This window comes from Podarcis bocagei (genome assembly GCF_964188305.1).
Source record: "Podarcis bocagei genome assembly, chromosome: 2".
NCBI lineage: Eukaryota > Metazoa > Chordata > Lepidosauria > Squamata > Lacertidae > Podarcis > Podarcis bocagei.
This window is the reverse complement of record NC_138126.1, coordinates 110554119-110571502: the sequence shown is the minus strand read 5'-3', so window position 1 is coordinate 110571502 and position 17384 is coordinate 110554119. Positions and strand designations below refer to the sequence as shown.

Below are 17384 nucleotides of genomic sequence, written 5' to 3'. Positions count from 1 at the left end.
TGGGATTTTCTGCCAAAATTGAGTAGTTATTCATCAAACCCAATGCCTCTCAAGATTGCAGGCTCTCCACACAGGAGCCCAAACACATGTCAGTAATGGGGGAACGGGCCTCTGCGTGCACACTTTTTCAAATTCAGATGCTAAAATCTTTGGTATTTTAACTACGTGTTAAAACCACATATTCAAATTAGCAAAATCAAATCCGCACTTACCTACAATCTGTCCCCTAACGGTATCATTGTCATTTGGCCCAAGTTTGCACAGATCTAACCTCTGATCTATGGGGGGAAAAGAGCACAGCTTACAATCTACAACAATCACTTAATACCCGCATATACTATAAAGTTTCGTGCATCATTCTTTGCCTAAACATGTCTGTACTTTATTAAATGAGGGGAAAGCATGCTTGTTTTCATAAAAGATTGCTTTTATACAATAATAAATTCTAAAAAGCTCATTCCAAAGCAGGCTCTACTCACAACCAGTGTCTTTAAGGCGGTTTATGGCATTGGAAAGAAGTCTTACGCAGCCCAGAAAACCAGCTCCCTGTTTTTTATGAATTTTCTTGTGGTTCCATACACTGATCGTTATCGAATCTGACTTCCCAATGTATCTGAAAAAGGACAAGAATTGGAGCAACACAAATTGTTAACTGCACTCTTTGGACAGTCTATGGAATACACTTTCTTTTTTTACTTCAGTGTGTTTTTGCAGCTAAGAAGTGTAAACATGGTTTCCCCTGGCAGAAGAGGTCAGATTCACAGGAACTGCATGCTACAGATTGGCAAAAGCTCCTCAAGTAATTTATTTGTAAAACAGATTTTACACGAAGGAATTTCAAAAGAGCTTTTCAAAATGTCTTGCGTAAATCAAACACGGTCGTCCTTTGGCTAGACAATGACAGTATGTCTAAGTGCAAATGGCTGGTATATCATTGGGTGTTTAATCCTGGGGGGGATATAAAATTTAAGAATTATGGTTCTCCCTGAGAGATGTTTAGCAGTCTTCTTCCATTACACATTCCCTGTTAGTACAAACATCCAAGTATTCCACTTACTAAAAGCATATCCTCCTACATTCACCCATTTAAATTATCTACTTCCCCCACCCGCAGAGCTGTAATATATCTTTAGTTATCTAACCATAAATGAAGCTGTCAGGACTGGCAGACCAAAACCCTGTTGTACCTTCCAAGACTTACAAGGGTAATTTTTTTTCAAGTTCAGGGAACACTTCCTCCCACCTCACTGCTGCCCCCGCCCTGCTCCACACTATCTGAAGGCCTACATGCAAAAAAAGGCCCAAGATTTCTGCTGGCAGCTTGCATAACAATCAGCAAACAATCATAGGAGGGAACAGTGCTACTGAGCAGGGGGTGAAATTGAACTCTAGTTATATTTAGATTAAAAACAATGCACAGCTTTGTATTATTCAGTTATTTAATTTTATTTATTTAGTTATTTAATTTATATCCCACCATTCCTCCCCAAAGAGGGAGGCAATAAATTATTAGTTGTCAGCAACATAAACAGGGATTAATGTAGTTTTCTGACAGGTCATATTTTGATTTCATCCACCATGACTATTCCAATATATCGTATTTTTTGCTCTATAAGACTCACTTTTTCCCTCCTAAAAAGTAAGGGGAAATGTGTGTGCGTCTTATGGAGCGAATGCAGGCTGCGCAGCTATCCCAGAAGCCAGAACAGCAAGAGGGATTGCTGCTTTCACTGCGCAGCGATCCCTCTTGCTGTTCTGGCTTCTGAGATTCAGAATATTTTTTTTCTTGTTTTCCTCCTCCAAAAACTAGGTGTGTCTTGTGGTCTGGTGCGTCTTATAGAGCGAAAAATACGCTTTTGACTTCTCTTCAGAAGTCAAAAGTGCCAGATAAGCAATAGGAAAAGTGAAGCTGATCTTGTTTCATATTCTGTCCACCTGCTTTAAAACCATAACAAGTTACAGGGCGCTAAATAAAAACTGTGCTCACTGTAAAGCCTTTTCCAGTGCTCTTAAAAAAAATTCATAACATGAAGGCATATGGTAAATGTGTTTAATACATAACTTTATAAATATATTTACGTTTTCAGCTATTACAATGTTCTGCGCAAGTCTTGTTTGTTCAGGATAGAGGCTGCTATGCCTATTGGATCTAGCTGGTTCAAAGAAACTGAGGAATTGCTAAAGGACACACAGTCCCTGTGTTTAGCATAGGAATCAATGCAAAGTCGTCTTGCCAAGTAAATAATGTTTTTCCAGAGGAAGAAAAACATTTCCTTTATGGTTGCGTTGAGCTTTTTGGAAAAAAAGCTTTTCGTCTAGCCTACTGTTCACTTGAAGGCTGATAAAAGTATGTATCTTTATTTTGAATCAAACTGAAACGAAACGACAAAAAATGAAAAACCAGAAATTGTATCAAATAGCAGCTAAGACCAATCATTCACTTGACTCTCTCATTATTTATCCATCTAACGCTGCACATCACTCCTCGGTCTTCTAATCTTTGGCATAAATTTGGATAATGGAAGCATGTATGTGAGCAAAGACAAAGTTATGAATGCTAGTGTCCTAGAAACTAGTTTCAAATCTAGACAATAAATCAATATATTTGTTTCACTGGATCCGATTTTCAACAAACTGGTTAACCAACTGTGTTCTACACCCAACTAAAAATCTGTGACAGAACTCTGCTTGGGAGGGGGAAACCAAATGTAGGCAGCCACTAAGTATGAAAAATCTGTGTTGGAAAAGCCCACTTTGCTTGTCAGGATAGAGACAATATTTCTATCTACAGCAGAGAGCAAGAAACCAACAGAAACTGATTTTTAATCCTCTCTGACAAAAGCTTTTTATTGCCTTGACATCTCCATTTACAACATCAAATTGATCTAACCAATGTCATGCTTGTTTGTTTTTAAAATTCTACAGAGGCATGCCATTCTTTAAGCACTGGAAAAGCTATAAAACATACAATAAATGGGAAATAAGAAGATTGCATTAGAGGAGTGCTTAACAAAAATGGGAAACATTTTGTTGACATTCAAGTTGATGACATAAAAGAGGACATAATTCTGGAAGAGGCCCTAGATTTTTCCACTAACTAGTCTGAACTAATTCTATCATCTTTTTATTTCAGTTCCCTCTCATCAAAACCTTAGTTAGATATTACATTAATTTCATGCCTCTTGTAATGCCAAAATATAATTTAAAAGAGTTTACAGAAATCCAAGTACATGCAACACAATTTAAACATTGTTTCACATCACAACAAATCCATTTCACACTTAGGCTGTGTACACAACACACATTTAAAGCACATTACTTTCCCTAAAGAATCCTGGGAACTGTAGTTTGTTGAGGGCACTGTGAATTATAACTCTGGGGGCAAACTACAGTTCCCACAATTCTTTGCGGGAAGCTATGTGGTTTAAATGTGTACTGTGTACACAGCCATAGTTTCAGTATCCATAAGGGGGGAAATGACTGCCAAGCAAGTTATTTCCTATAACAATGAATGTGTCATAGGTCAGAGACCAGCATTCCCATGCAACAGTGTGTTGTTAGGGTAAACATTATTATACTTTCAGAATCTACTGTATGAAATGGATAGTACAGCAGATAATCACAGACTTCTGGGTTAATCGCCAATGTTTGGCAGAAAACTACATATTATCTGTACTATGTTATTTTTTTAGTCTTCTGTGAATGAAAAGAAATCCTGAATATATGTTCTCCACAAAGAGTTGGGAACTTGCAAGAGTTACGTGAGCCTTCTGCAACCTGCTGCCCACCAGATTTGATTTGATTTTTATACTACAACTCCCATCAACTCTATCCAGTGCACAGCTGATGGGAGTTGTAGTCTGAAACAGCTGAAGCTCATCAGGTTACAGAAGTCCAAGCTATGTTGAAATAAATACATTTAAATGACATGGGAGGTTTTTTGTGGGGGGGGGGTTGCATCCTTTCTCCATCAACACCCTTAATTACTGTAAGGTTACTTAAAAGCAAAGATCATCAGCAAAGTCCTACGCATGGTTGCTCAGAAGTAAGCCCATTAGATCCAACTAGACTTACACCCAGGACTTTTGTCCTGACGTAGCAATGTATGCTGTTAACATACATTTGCCAACATACAAACATTTGAGCTGGGGACCCAAGCACTTAGTAAACCAGGGTGGTCCAACATGCAGCCCTGAGGCCCTCAGTAACATCTACCTGTCGCCCCACGTCCCAGCCCTAGGGCCTCCTTCAAAAAGCCCGGTGCATTGCTCAGCCCACTTTTAGGAAGGCAGCAAGAGGGGAGGGTGTGTGTGTCAAATTTTGACTTCATCGCCTCCCACTGGATGCCAAGGCAGTGTGTGGCCCGTGTGTTCAGTGTCAAGGTACTCTTGTGGCCCACTTGGTATGAAAAGTTGGGTCACCTTGTACTAAAGCTTCGTGACACTAGGGCAGGGGTCTGCAACCTTTAAGACAAAAAGAGCCAATTGGACCGAAGAAAAAAAAACTGGGAGCCGCAAAACCATTGCGACATTTAAAACAGTGGGGAGTGTCGGGGCACACAATGCTCCTCCTCCCCTCGCTAGTATCTACCCCGGAGCCGCGGCAAAGGTGTAAAAGAGCCACATGCGGCTCCGGAGACGCGGGTTGCTGACCCCTGCTCTAGGGAATCACAAACCCAGGCTAATACAGAACTGCAACATTTGCCCCTCTGCTGCAACTATTTAAGTATAAACAGCAGAACTTCCTGGACAACGCCGTTGCCACAGCTAGCCTCATTTATGCTGTCTGCAGAGAAAATGGAGAATCATAGAAATGTAGAGTCCAAAGGGAACACAAGGATCGTCTCGTCCAACTCCCTGCAATGCAGGAATCTTTTGCCCAGCATGGGGCTTGAACTCATGACCCTAATATTAAGAATATTATGCTCTACAGACTCAGCTACCAAGGCACATAAGGGGACAACCAGACAGACCCCTGACCCCAGTTGGGACTAATCAGAGGCTTTGGCTAGCTGTCTGACAGGAGGCCTGAGGAGCAGACTGGAGAGAGACTTATACAGTCCACTTCTGGGATATAGATTTGTGCCAAGCTGCAGGTGCCAACATCTTCACTCAGAGGGCTGAGGTTGGCTGCCACACACTCATGTTGTGGATGGGGCCAACCAGAACAGTCTGCATTGCAGTGGGTCGAGACTCTGTGTGCCCAGCGGCTCTTTCCCCTGCAGGCAGATTGCGGAAGAAACACCTGCCAGTCCGACAGGAGGAGTTTTGCCCTATGCATGAAAAGTTCTGATATGTTGTGACCGATTAAGTTGTGGCCATGTTTAACTCACTACCGGCCTCAGTCTGTTAACTGCTCCTGGACCTCGCACCACCACAATACAGTCTAGCATTTCCCTCACCAATTTTCCTTCTGTTCAGCTCAGTTGGTAAAGCATGGGATTCTTAATCTCAAGGTTGTGGGTTCGAGGCCCACACTGGGCAAAAGGATTCCTGCATTATAGGCGGTTGGGACTGTCATGGTCCCTTCCAACTCTGCAATCCTGTTTCTATGATCTTGAGTCTTCTTGGGCTATAATGCAAGTAGATGCAGAATATTTTACGTATGTATGAAAGAAAATGCTATAATAAAAGCCTAACTAATTTTATGCCAGTAACACACTGCACAAATAAACTGAGAGACCAGAAAGAGGTGTGTGCACATTCATGTGTATGTATGGCAGCACAGCTGTTCATCCCATGCCTGTGTTCATCAACTGTCAGAAGAATAAAGATACTCACCGTGTCCATTTAGCACTTTGATAGCTACAGATGTAAAAGCACCACAAAAGAACTAGCTAGTTACTGTGCTTTTAAAGCTTTTAAAAGCTAATAAACATTTACCAACTCTCAGATAAATTATCAGGGGCTACCTAATGCTATACATTTCTAGTCTATCAATCAATGCCCAGCTCAAATTCTAGCTATATTGTGATCACTCCTATCAACACCTACAAGTCATAATGCTGATTCCACTTTGGATCAAGGGTATTCTTCACAGTATCTGTAGAATGGCACTGGCCAGATCCGTCAACCACCACTTTAGCAAATGGATCAGGAAGCCCTGTCAGAAGGGAGGAAAAATACATAATAGGGTGGGAGTATAATTAAATTAGGTCATCTTAATCATGAATGGCTGCCAAATATTGGCTTTTTATAACATATTTTGATTCTTCCAAGTTATCTCTTTTTCACTGAACAGTACTAGTATTCTTACATTATCCTAGGAATTTTAAGAAACTTAGAGGCCTTTCAGCTTGCTTCTATACTCAGTCATCTCTCTTCTTGAAGGCATCAAACCTTTCAGCATTGTTGCCAAATGTAACATTGAAAAAAAAGGAAAAAGAGAGACCCTCTGGTGCTTTTTCTACAATAAAATCCATAAGGCAGTCCATAAGCCTGGCCTTTCTGTTTACTTATTTATTACAACTCACATGCCATTCAGAGTTTGCTTGCTTGGACTCGTGGCATAGGTGCCTCAAGACGCAGTAGGCCATGATCCCAATTACTAGAAGAAAAGTTGTTCTTTACAAATGTTCTCACTAATCAAATACTTCAAAGAATGGGAAGACTCTTTCAGTAGTTCCAAAATCAATACACCTGATTATGTAACCACAGACTAAGTAATGTATATAACAATTTACAAATTTATAAATATTACATAGTACACAAGAGACCACAGCTAGAACCAAGGCTTTTTACATGATCTCGCACCACATTTACTAAAGGGAAGCCTGAATGAAAGCATTTTTCACACTAGTCTGCTGCCCCCCTGTTCAGCTTCTCTCCTAACAATTTCCACCTTTCTTTCTGAGTTCTTTTCATGTTTTGAGATAACAGCTTCTAAAAAGGCAATACTACAAAAAAACCCAACTCTGTGCATTGTGTGTGCAATAAACATGCATAGCCCTTTGGATCATTGCCTTGAACTTTAGATTCCCGCAAAAATTGTGGCCATTCATTTAAAATCACATTAGTGCTCTCTGACTTAGCTGGCTGATTACCACATGGTAGCCAAGGCAAAGAGACATTCAAACCTTGTGTAACAGAATTCGGATACAAATAAATAAACATTTACTTACGGAAAAAATCTTTTTTCACCAAGTTTTTTGCACACAGAACTGTAAGAAAAACAAAACACATTATGAAATACGTTTGGATTTATCTACAAAGCATTTACAAAAGAACAGCAACACAATCACATGTACTGTATTGCTAAACATCAAGTTAAACCACATTTATAAACTATGACTTAAATGTGAATGCAAAGAGTTCTCACTCTACCGCTTCCCAGTTCCTACCACTGCCATGCCACCAAAAAGAAGCCAAAGTCTGGCTTGTTGGGACATCCAAACCTAGGCTTATGGTTCATTTCTGAACATTCACATTAAACCATAGGTTTTTTAAAAATAAAAAACCCTATGGTTTAATGTGACATGCAAACAAGACCCACAACTGTATATGATTTATTAGAAATGTTCATAGGATTTTATCAGACTTTTTATCAGATTTTTAGGTGCAATCTTAAATAATAAAGAGCAGACAGTAACAGTCTGAAAACACCTGGTGTTAATCCATATTGTGGAACTACAGTGCTAAGATTGGAAATAAGCCTCTCCCTGCTTCCAGACTGAACTTTGAATCCCCTGGTATCCTATGATGTCAGGTGATTGACAGGTGGTTGGTCCCACCCACATGTAAATATGGCCTGATTTAAACAAACTGTTTTTTTAAAAAATCTTTTTAAAATCCCCAGTTTTCATTTGAGAATAAAAACACACAGCACACCAGACGGAATACAAATAGTTCATCTACATATAATCTACTAACATGTATTGCGTATATCTTGTATATATTGTAGTTGTGGTTCAATTTTCATCAGTGGAAGCTAACAAATTAGTACTAAATGTCACTATCTGTCCAAAATGACTTATGTTTGATGACAGACTTTCTAAAGACACCCACATGCCAAGACCGCCTGAAAATAAAAGCTTCTACTTATTATTATAGTGTTCCATTTGGGTTATGGAGTTCATGCTCAAAAGATATTTTGATGGTCACTGATTCAGATGGCTTTAAAAGGGACCAGATAAACTCAGAGAGGAGAGGTCTATCAATGCCTAAACAGAACATTTCAATTCAGAATATGGTTTATATAGCCTGACCAAATCCTAGAAGGATTTCCAACATTTCTGATTGGATATTACCATTGTCTCAAATTCTACGCATTCAAGACTCAACTGTGCCAAGTAATTTCCTCAACTGTTGTTCCCTGTATCAACTGATATTGTCACCATCCATTTTGCTGACCAAGCATGAAACCCAGGCTTTATCTTTGATTTCTCCCTTTCCTTTGCTCTCAGTATTCAATCCACTACCAAGTCCTATTGCTTCTCTGTGCATATTACCTAACTATGTTACTTCATCTCCCTCTTCTTAGCTAAAAATCTACTTCACACTCCAAATATCTGCTGTCTTGACTACTCCAACCTTCTTGTCTCTGATTTTTTTCCCCTCCACACCCAAAAACAGACTCTGTTAACAAAATAACTAACTTCTCCTGATCAGATCATGTGGTCGTCTTTCCCAAATCTTGAGATCAGTTTCTCATCCCCTTCCAGATCCAGCAAAAATGTATTGTCTGTACATTCATAGTTACCTAGAGCCTTAACCAGTATTGGTCTCTCTATCCTTATTTCCAATTATGCTCTTGCCTATAATTATTGTCCCTGCAACTTTACCACCCTCTAGACAATTCAGTGTCTCCTGCCCACTCAGATGATGCTATCTATTCTGCTGAAACTCACTGCTACACTCCTTGAATAGTTCTTTCTTCAAATCCCTTCTCAAAAGTCATCTTTCCCTTGAAGACTTCAGCTAAAATAAAATTTGAGTTAAGGACTAGGGATCAACCCCAACTCACGTCCTCATTTTCATTCCTTTCTACTAACACCACGCTTCTCTCTTGCTTTTCCCTTTATGAAATGTAAATGAAGATCCACAGAGAGACAATTGTCTTTTTGCTTATGCTACTGGGTAGAGGGCTATGTATAATGGCAATGACAACTGGGGGAGAAGGTTGAATGATTGTGACTTGGAGAAAAGTTCACCAGTTGTTTATTTTATAGCAAACACTATTTCCTTAGTACACAGGACATACTAGTGTTGCCAGCATACTAATTGCCAGCAAGCCCGGCAATTTAACACCACAAATCTGAACTCATTTGCATAATAGAAAACCATGATCTGTGAAGATGTATATAGAACCATTCATAGTGGGATCCGGTGTTAAACAGGGATGTGTTATCGCCCCAACTCTATTATTTTCATTGCCATGATCCTACACATTGTCAAAGGGAAACTCCCCACAGGGGTAGAAATCGTATATCAAACAGATGGAAAGCTCTTTAACTTCAGTAGGCTGAAAGCAAAGAGTAAGGTGACCATAACTTCCACCACAGAGCTTCAATATGCTGATGACAACATAGTGTGCGCACACTCAGAGGATGACCTCCAAGCCATCCTAAATATCTTTGCAGAAGCTTACAAAAGGCTTGGTCTATTGCTCAACATCCAAAAAACCAAAGTGCTGCACCAACAAGCACAAAACAACCCCTCTGCAATGCCACAAATCCAATTTAATGGTGTAATGTTGGAAAATGTTGATCACTTTTCCTACCTGGGCAGCTATCTTTCCACAAAGATGCCAAAATCCAGCACTGCCTGAGCTCTGCAAGTGCAGCTTTCTCCTGACTGAAGTTTAGAGTGCTTGAGGACTGGGACATTCACAGGGAAACCAAAATGCTTGTTTACAAAATGATTGTACTACCAACCTTACTGTATGCTTGTGAAACACAGACCACTTATAAATGCCATCTCCAACTCCTCAAAAGATTCCATCAATGGTGTCTCCCAAAAATTTTACATATCATTTGGGAAGACAGGTGAACTAATGCCAGTGTACTGGAAGAAGCAAAAATCACCAGTGTCGAAGCAATGATTCTTCAACATCAACTTTGCAGGACTGATCATGTTGTTTGGATGCCTGATTATGCTATACTGAACTTAAAAATGGAAAGCGTAATGCTGATGGTCAACAAAAGAGGTTTAAAGACTCTCTTCAAGGCAAATCTTAAACAATGACAACAACTGTGAAACACTGGCCTGTGAGCGCTCCAATTGGAGAACAGCCTTTACCAAAGGTGTAATGGACTCTGAAGACACTCAAACTCAGGATGAAAGGCAGAAACAAGCAAAGAGGAAGGCACATTTGGCAAAACCCTCACCATGATCAACTCCTGCCCACTTATGACCCCACTGTGAAAAGACACGTGGATCCAGAATTGGAATCCACAGCCACCTATGGACACACCATTAAGACTATGTTCATGGAAGATAATTTTACTTGGCTACAAGTGATCACCAAAGAAAGAAGAAGATATAGAACTAATATGTTAACACATCGGAAATGTATTTTTGTCTTCTTTCTTATTCTTTCTCAAACACATGCCCCATTTCTCCACACACTTGCATCATTCCATTAAAATGACCAGGGCTTCGACCTCAGTTATGGTTGCAGTCATTGTTTTCATAGAGTGCTTCCAGACAATATGCTTATTGTCCAATTGCTATGGTTTGTTTCTTTTAATTACACCAAAGGGAGCAAGTTGTTATGATCCATTTGTACAAAACTTGTATTTTCCCACTGCTGCATCTTTTTTCTTACCACAGAAAAATCCATTATGGAGGGAAAGAGCAACATAGCAATCTCTCTCCAGGTGCAAACAGAAAAATGTACAACTGAGGTAAGGTGAGAGAAGTGGTCCCTGGGGAGATTGGATGACGTGTTGGTGAGGCCCTTCCTTTATTTATTGCCATCAGGTTCCTTGCCATCAACCAGTTGTAGAACCATTTCGTTTCTTTTACTGAAAGTCCTTTCCCTAAAGAGCTTTGCTTTTTGGCTCCTTTGCAATGTTTTCCTTATGGATTTCAGCTCTCAAAAAGTTTAACTGATTGCTTCTTCTCTTGGTATGAGCTGTCCTCAACTCCCACAGCACTGCTTGCTTCCCTGTCCTTTCTTTTTTAGATTATAGTAAGAGTGGAATAACAATATTAACTAACGGTGTTGTGAAACTGACTAGAAAAAACAAGTGGGCAAGTTTCCTAGTTGGGTGGTGAAACTTACTAGAAAAACTTAGGACCTGAAGTCTGAATGCAATAATGTTTATTGGAAAGTAAGACTGTAATCCTCTTGCCCTCTGCCACAAACGGTTTGTAAAAACATCCAGTTCTCAGAGCTGTGCAATTGCACTGTGGTGGAATACACACACAAAATTAAGAACAGTGCATGTGCACCAATTTGAAACTCATAAAAACAAACATACACCCACAATGCTAAAATGGTGGTAACAAGCACCCACTTCGAAGTGTTGAGAGAGGGTTGTGTGTCAATAATGAAGAGTCAAGAAAGGGGAGAGAACAACACTGTCCAATGGGCTATGTCCCGCCAACTGTGTGGATGGAACATAGCGATCTGAACACACGCACAAAATGTTATACCCCTTGGGTTGTGGGCAATGAACAACAATTTCATTTGCATCTTACAGCGAAGAGAAATTATCTGGTAGTGTTAGGAGCCTCTCCTAGTCATTTAGATGGAACGGTATTTTTAGAGCATCTTGCCCACACTCAAATAAATATTTTCATTCTTGCTAGTCTGAACAGATATTGCTTATTCATTCCAAATATGCATATTAATTCCAAACATTTACTACAATCCTGACAAGTATACATTGCAATTTCACACATAATTCATAATTGGGGCACAGGTTAACAACATTTGGCAACCATTGACACTTTACTTTTTCAGAACCACATTGCATTACACTTTCTCTATAGGGCACAGGGGGTGATAGGGGCATAAACAAGAACATCCTGTGAGCAGAACTCCATGCAGGGAGTCTCTGAATCCAATCCCTATATTTTAATATAACTTTCTTTGGAGATTGGTTCATATTATAAAGTGACAACATGTAAGGAGTACAAGGTCTAAACCTCTACTGCAAGCCGGGTTTATACAATCCTAACCTTAAGTCACAAGGAGAGTAGGTGTTCCACAGAAAGATACCAGCAGAACTGCAGATGACATAATCCAACAAGGGCATACACTACACACTGAAGGCAATCACATTCTCCTTAATTTGACCCAAGGAAAATTCCTTTGGGATCCTAAATATGGCATTCTGTTTCTGGCTCATGCTCAAGGACTAAACCGAAACTCCACCCAACTTAACTTTTAAAGAACACATGTCCACATTACCCAACATCCTGTCTCCAGCTATGGCAATTTACAGTGTCTCCAGATTAATGCGAAGGTACCCAATATGTTTTAAGGTCCTTAGAATTTTTTTTAAATCAATTGGGAATTTCCAAACCAGGAATCCTACAATCAAACTTTCCAAAAGGAAATTCATAAACGATAGAGCTGTTAAACATTTGAATTGTACATTCCAAACAATTTTAATGTTTAATTGCCAGAAACCAACATTACTATTATCTTTTGTTCCCAGTTGTAGAAGGGCACCAGAACAAAAAATGAGTAAGTAAGCATTTTTACTATAATCAAGTAAAGCTTTATGGGGGCGGCACAGAAGCTCTCTCTATGCAACATTTGTTATAAGTGTATTTTTGCATGTTCCTTTCTTGCAAAACACCACAAAATCAGGGGGCAAGTAGTAGACACAAAAAAGTCAATAGAGGAGGAACCATTTTTGAACCTGCTGTTCTTACTGACTATAAACAACATGCTGAACAATCAATCTGAACAAATATTATATCGCTGGAGGCAGAAAGTACAATGCTATTAAAGAAGGGAAAAGGGGGGAGGGGTTGCAATTTTAAGGAACCCATGTACCTGGATTTAAATAGTTGCGTTCCCACTGAGAATTTGGAATTTGTTAGGTACACTGTAGAGTCTACCCTACACTCTAATGCTTAATTCAATCCTTGCAAATAATTGTTCAGGAGACAGTCACCCTACTTGCCCAATCCGCATGCCACAAGCAAATGCATGCATTCATCTGCTTTCCGAGGTGACACACGATGCTTTCCCCCTTAGAACAACACAAGGACCAGACTCACCCCTAACACTACAACACAGTTAAATATAACAAGAGTTTATAAACAAAAAAACCATAGCTTACAGGTGTGGTTTGTTCAAAGTTAAAAACAAACAAACACAGTTAAGCCTCAAGGCCAAGCTCAGATGATGACTGCCTACATGAATTTACTGTTTTCCATCCAGGGTAACTGCAACTTGCCTCAGGCAAACAGCTTACTTGACATTGAATATTTTTCAAAACTAAAAGTCTACAGAAGCAGAAATAATCCAAGCAAAAATATTTTGGTGAACATTTAATTGAATGAGAAGCACTTTTCTGGGGATAGTTTGAGTGACAGCTTCTTTTCATTAAAAATGGAATGCAACTAACATTATTAAAATTATACTTTTTCTTGTAGATTTTCTTATGCAGCGCTTACTAAAGTTTCCATGCTAAAACACTGCATAAAAAACCCCTGAAATGAAATCAATAATATGTCTGGAGAAATATATCCAATTTCTAGGAATAAACTGAGAAAATGTTTACATATGCAGGCACCAGCATCATGATTTTAGAAACCTGGGCAACCGAGCACTTGGAATTTTTAAAGGCCCATATACTGTAAATAACTTAGAAGACCTTAAATTAAAATGTCTTTAGTGTCAACACTCCATACAATTAACATGCTTAACATCAATTAACACAGAACAAATGTTTATAATCCTGTTTTCATTTTTATAATTTTACACCATTTTAAAACAAAAAAAATCAAAGACAGTCATTAAGTCTTATCCACTGTTACATTATTATTACTAATGTCTGAAAGTAACAAATTTCATGCTGGCACACAGCAACATTACAGCAGAAAAAAATAACTTGGTTCAAAGATAAATTTGTTTTCTAATCCTCTAGTTTTCTGATGTCATCACTACAGGAAAACAACTGAATCTTTGTGAAGTCGATCATTAGCTCCACCAAAATAAAACAAAAGATTCAATAATACAACATTATTCTTGCTTCTCAAAGGATGCATTTTAAAATTGGTAAGAAAGAGGACAAGACAAAAAAGGGTAAGTTCTGAACCACAAGCTTGAGGGGGGTGGGTGGGAAATCCCTAGGCTATCCAAAATAATCTTTCACTGAAAGTCATTACCATGGCTTTTGCTGATTGGTTCCCAGCTGTTTTGCATGCATTATGCAAGGAATATAATAATTAAAAATAGGTCCCAGCTGTAGAAACACAATGCTACACTGCTGTTAATGTGCGCTGCGCTGATAATGAATAGACTATGCTTTAATCTGAATAAATCTCCCAACTGCTCTGCTGCCTCTTGCCAAAAATTTCCTTTCCTCCTCCAGACTGTGGTTGCATTCCAATTACACTGCTGATTGGAATGAAGCTACTTGGGCAGGGGGTGGGGGTGCGCTGGAGAGAAAAGAGAGAAAAAAAGAGGAAACTCTCTATTTCAAAATATGCTTCTGAAACCTAAGAGCAACACTGGCAATTTAAACACGTTGATAATACATGTTTAAATGTTTGCGACATTTTACCAGGCTTTATAGAAGAGGTTTCTTAGAAGAAGAAAAACTTCAGAAGAGAGCATAGAGAATACCCTAGGCTTTTTTTCAGTACTTCTAACCAAATTCCTATGTTTTTGCTGAACTGCTGGCAAGCTACACAGCCACTTACATTTTTTCTGTGATTTGCCTTCCAGAGCACATCACAATTCCAGAGATGATATGAACCAAGCTTTCTAAAGGGAATTGTAGCTAGCTGGAAACACTTGACAATAAAACTTTAGCCATTAATATTCTCCTTTCTAGAAAACATGTGGCAAAAGTGAATTAAATTTGTTGAGAAATGTTCCGTCTACCAACTGCAGCAGCTCCCCACCCTTCACATAATGGCTTGAATCCAATGAAATGACAGCTCAAGGGAGGGTTCTCCACTTTATACCAAGTCTCCTTTCCTGCTACATCCACTATGTAACATCACAGAGTCTCTAGAGCAGTGATGGCGAACCTTTTAGAGACTGAGTGCTCAAACTGCAACCCAAAACCCACTTATTTATTGCAAAGTGCCAACACAGCAATTTAACCTGAATACAGTAGAACCTCTACTTAACGACCGCCTCTACTTGGGCCCGATTCAAGTTGCGACCGTGGCAAACCCAGAAGTAAATACAGTGGTACCTCAGGTTAAGAACTTAATTCATTCCAGAGGTCTGTTCTTAACCTGAAACGGTTCTTAACCTGATGCACGCTTTCGCTAATGGGGCCTCTTGCTGCTGCTGCGCCGCTGGCACACAATTTCCGTTCTTATCCTGGGGCAAAGTTCTTAACCTAGAACAATCACTTCCTGGTTAGTGGAGTTTGTAACCCGAAGCAACTGTAACCCGGAGCATCTGTAACCCGAGGTACCACTGTACCGGGTTTGCTGAGATTCGTGCACACACAGAAGCGCGCTGCCACCAAATGCGCCAGCGCATGACGGTGCTTCTACCAGCAACCCATATCGACTTATAGACGGACCTCCAGAACTGATTACATCCGTAAGTAGAGGTTCCACTGTACTAAGGTTTTAGTTTAGAAGGGAAGGTTGGTGCATCCATGTGGAGAGAGAGTGGAGCAATACAGTGGTACCTCGGTTTTTGAACAGCATAGTTCTCGAACTATTTGGAATCCAAACACTTTACACCCGGAAATGAGTGTTCCGGTTTCCCAACTTTTTACGGAAGTGGAACATGCTCTGTTCTGAGTATAACTTCCGTTTTCAGAGTGAGGGAAGGCGGGCCGGGCGACAAGTGAGCAGGCACCTGCCGCCCTCCAGCGTTGGGTCCCTCTGCCACCGCAGCCACAAAAGCAACCACCCCCTCCTCCAGCTCCAGAGGCCCCGGCACTGAGTGAGCAAAGGTTGGGCTGGGGCAGCAAGCGAGCAGACAAGGGATGTCGCCACCGCCCCCCTAGCCTGCTAATGCTTGCAGGCAAGTAGGAGTGGGATCGGGCTGCTCTGCTAGGCAGCGTTGCTGATTGCACAGGAACAGGAGCTGGATCAGGGCTGCTCAGTTGGGGTGATGCAGGCTCTTTCACACTTTCCATTGAGGGGTTCATGGCTGCACTTCCCTCAAGAGAGAAGTTTAAAGGAGCCCCCACCTCCGCATCAGATCCCCTGCAGCCCCGTGAAGGCAGCCAGGCTGAATAGTTGCTGAGGTTGGGGAAGGTGGAGGCAGCCCAGAAGCTGCAGCTGAGAGCCCCTGCACCACCTGAAAGCAGCCAGGCACTCCTCAGCTGAGCTGCCCGCTCCAGCTCCTACTTGTGTGCAAGCAGGAGTAGAGGCAGGGATCTCTCAGAAGTGGAGGCTTAGTACTTCCCAGCTGAGAGATCCCCACCCTGCTCTTGCTTGCACAGAGTGGGAGTGGGATCAGGCAGCTGAGCTGGGGAGTGCAAAGCCTCCACTCCACTTCTGCCTCCACTCCCACTGGCCCCGGGTGGAGGGTGTGTAAAGCATGGGTAGGCAAATTAAGTCCCAGGGGCCGGATCCGGCCCAATCGCCTTCTAAATCCGGCCCATGGACGGTCCTCGAATCAGCGTGTTTTTACATGAGTAGAATGTGTCCTTTTATTTAAAATGCATCTCTGGGTTATTTGTGGGGCCTGCCTAGTGTTTTTACATGAGTAGAATGTGTGCTTTAATTTAAAATGCATCTCTGGGTTATTTGTGGGGCATAGGAATTCGTTCTTTTTTCTTTTCAAAATATAGTCCAGCCCCTCACAAGTTCTGAGGGACAGTGGACCTGCTGAAAAAGTTCGCTGACCCCTGGTGTAAAGCTTCACCCTCACAGCAGGAGGCGGAGGAAGACGGGTGATCGGAACTTTCAGCAGCCCACCAATGTGGCAGCGCGCTTCTGAGCACGTGCACAGCGCTGCGCCCTCCCCACCCTCAGTGGCGGCTCCCCAAGGGAAAATGCGCACCCTGAAGGTTGTGGCTCGATTTTGCACACACCCACCCCCAACACCCCACCTGAGGCGCTTCTACTCGGACACAAGTTGAGCTGAGGACTCAACAAGCTGCCCTCGCCTTCTGATGTCTCTGTGCTGGGGCGACGGCGCACATGCCCACAGAGGGTGCCCCCTCTGGCACGCGGCGTGCCATAGGTTTGCCCCCACTGCTCTAGAGGGTCTCTCAACCCCCTAGGAGCACCTTTTCCATGGGTGCTGGAGCTGCTTCCAGAAGGGGCAGGTGAAAA

At 41.1% G+C, this 17384-nt stretch overlaps 1 protein-coding gene across 1 annotated transcript in view; it reads right to left on the bottom strand.

Moving 5' to 3' along the window:
• The window catches only part of SMURF2 (SMAD specific E3 ubiquitin protein ligase 2), a 66715-nt gene that overhangs the window by 23300 nt on the left and 26031 nt on the right, over window positions 1–17384 (bottom strand). Inside the window, exons 2-5 of the mRNA XM_081183901.1 lie at window positions 7121–7159; window positions 5994–6102; window positions 480–613; window positions 176–278 (exon numbers count right to left, since the gene is read on the bottom strand). Coding sequence (XP_081040027.1) covers window positions 176–278; window positions 480–613; window positions 5994–6102; window positions 7121–7159 — 385 coding nt within the window. The remainder of the gene's footprint in view (window positions 1–175; window positions 279–479; window positions 614–5993; window positions 6103–7120; window positions 7160–17384) is intronic.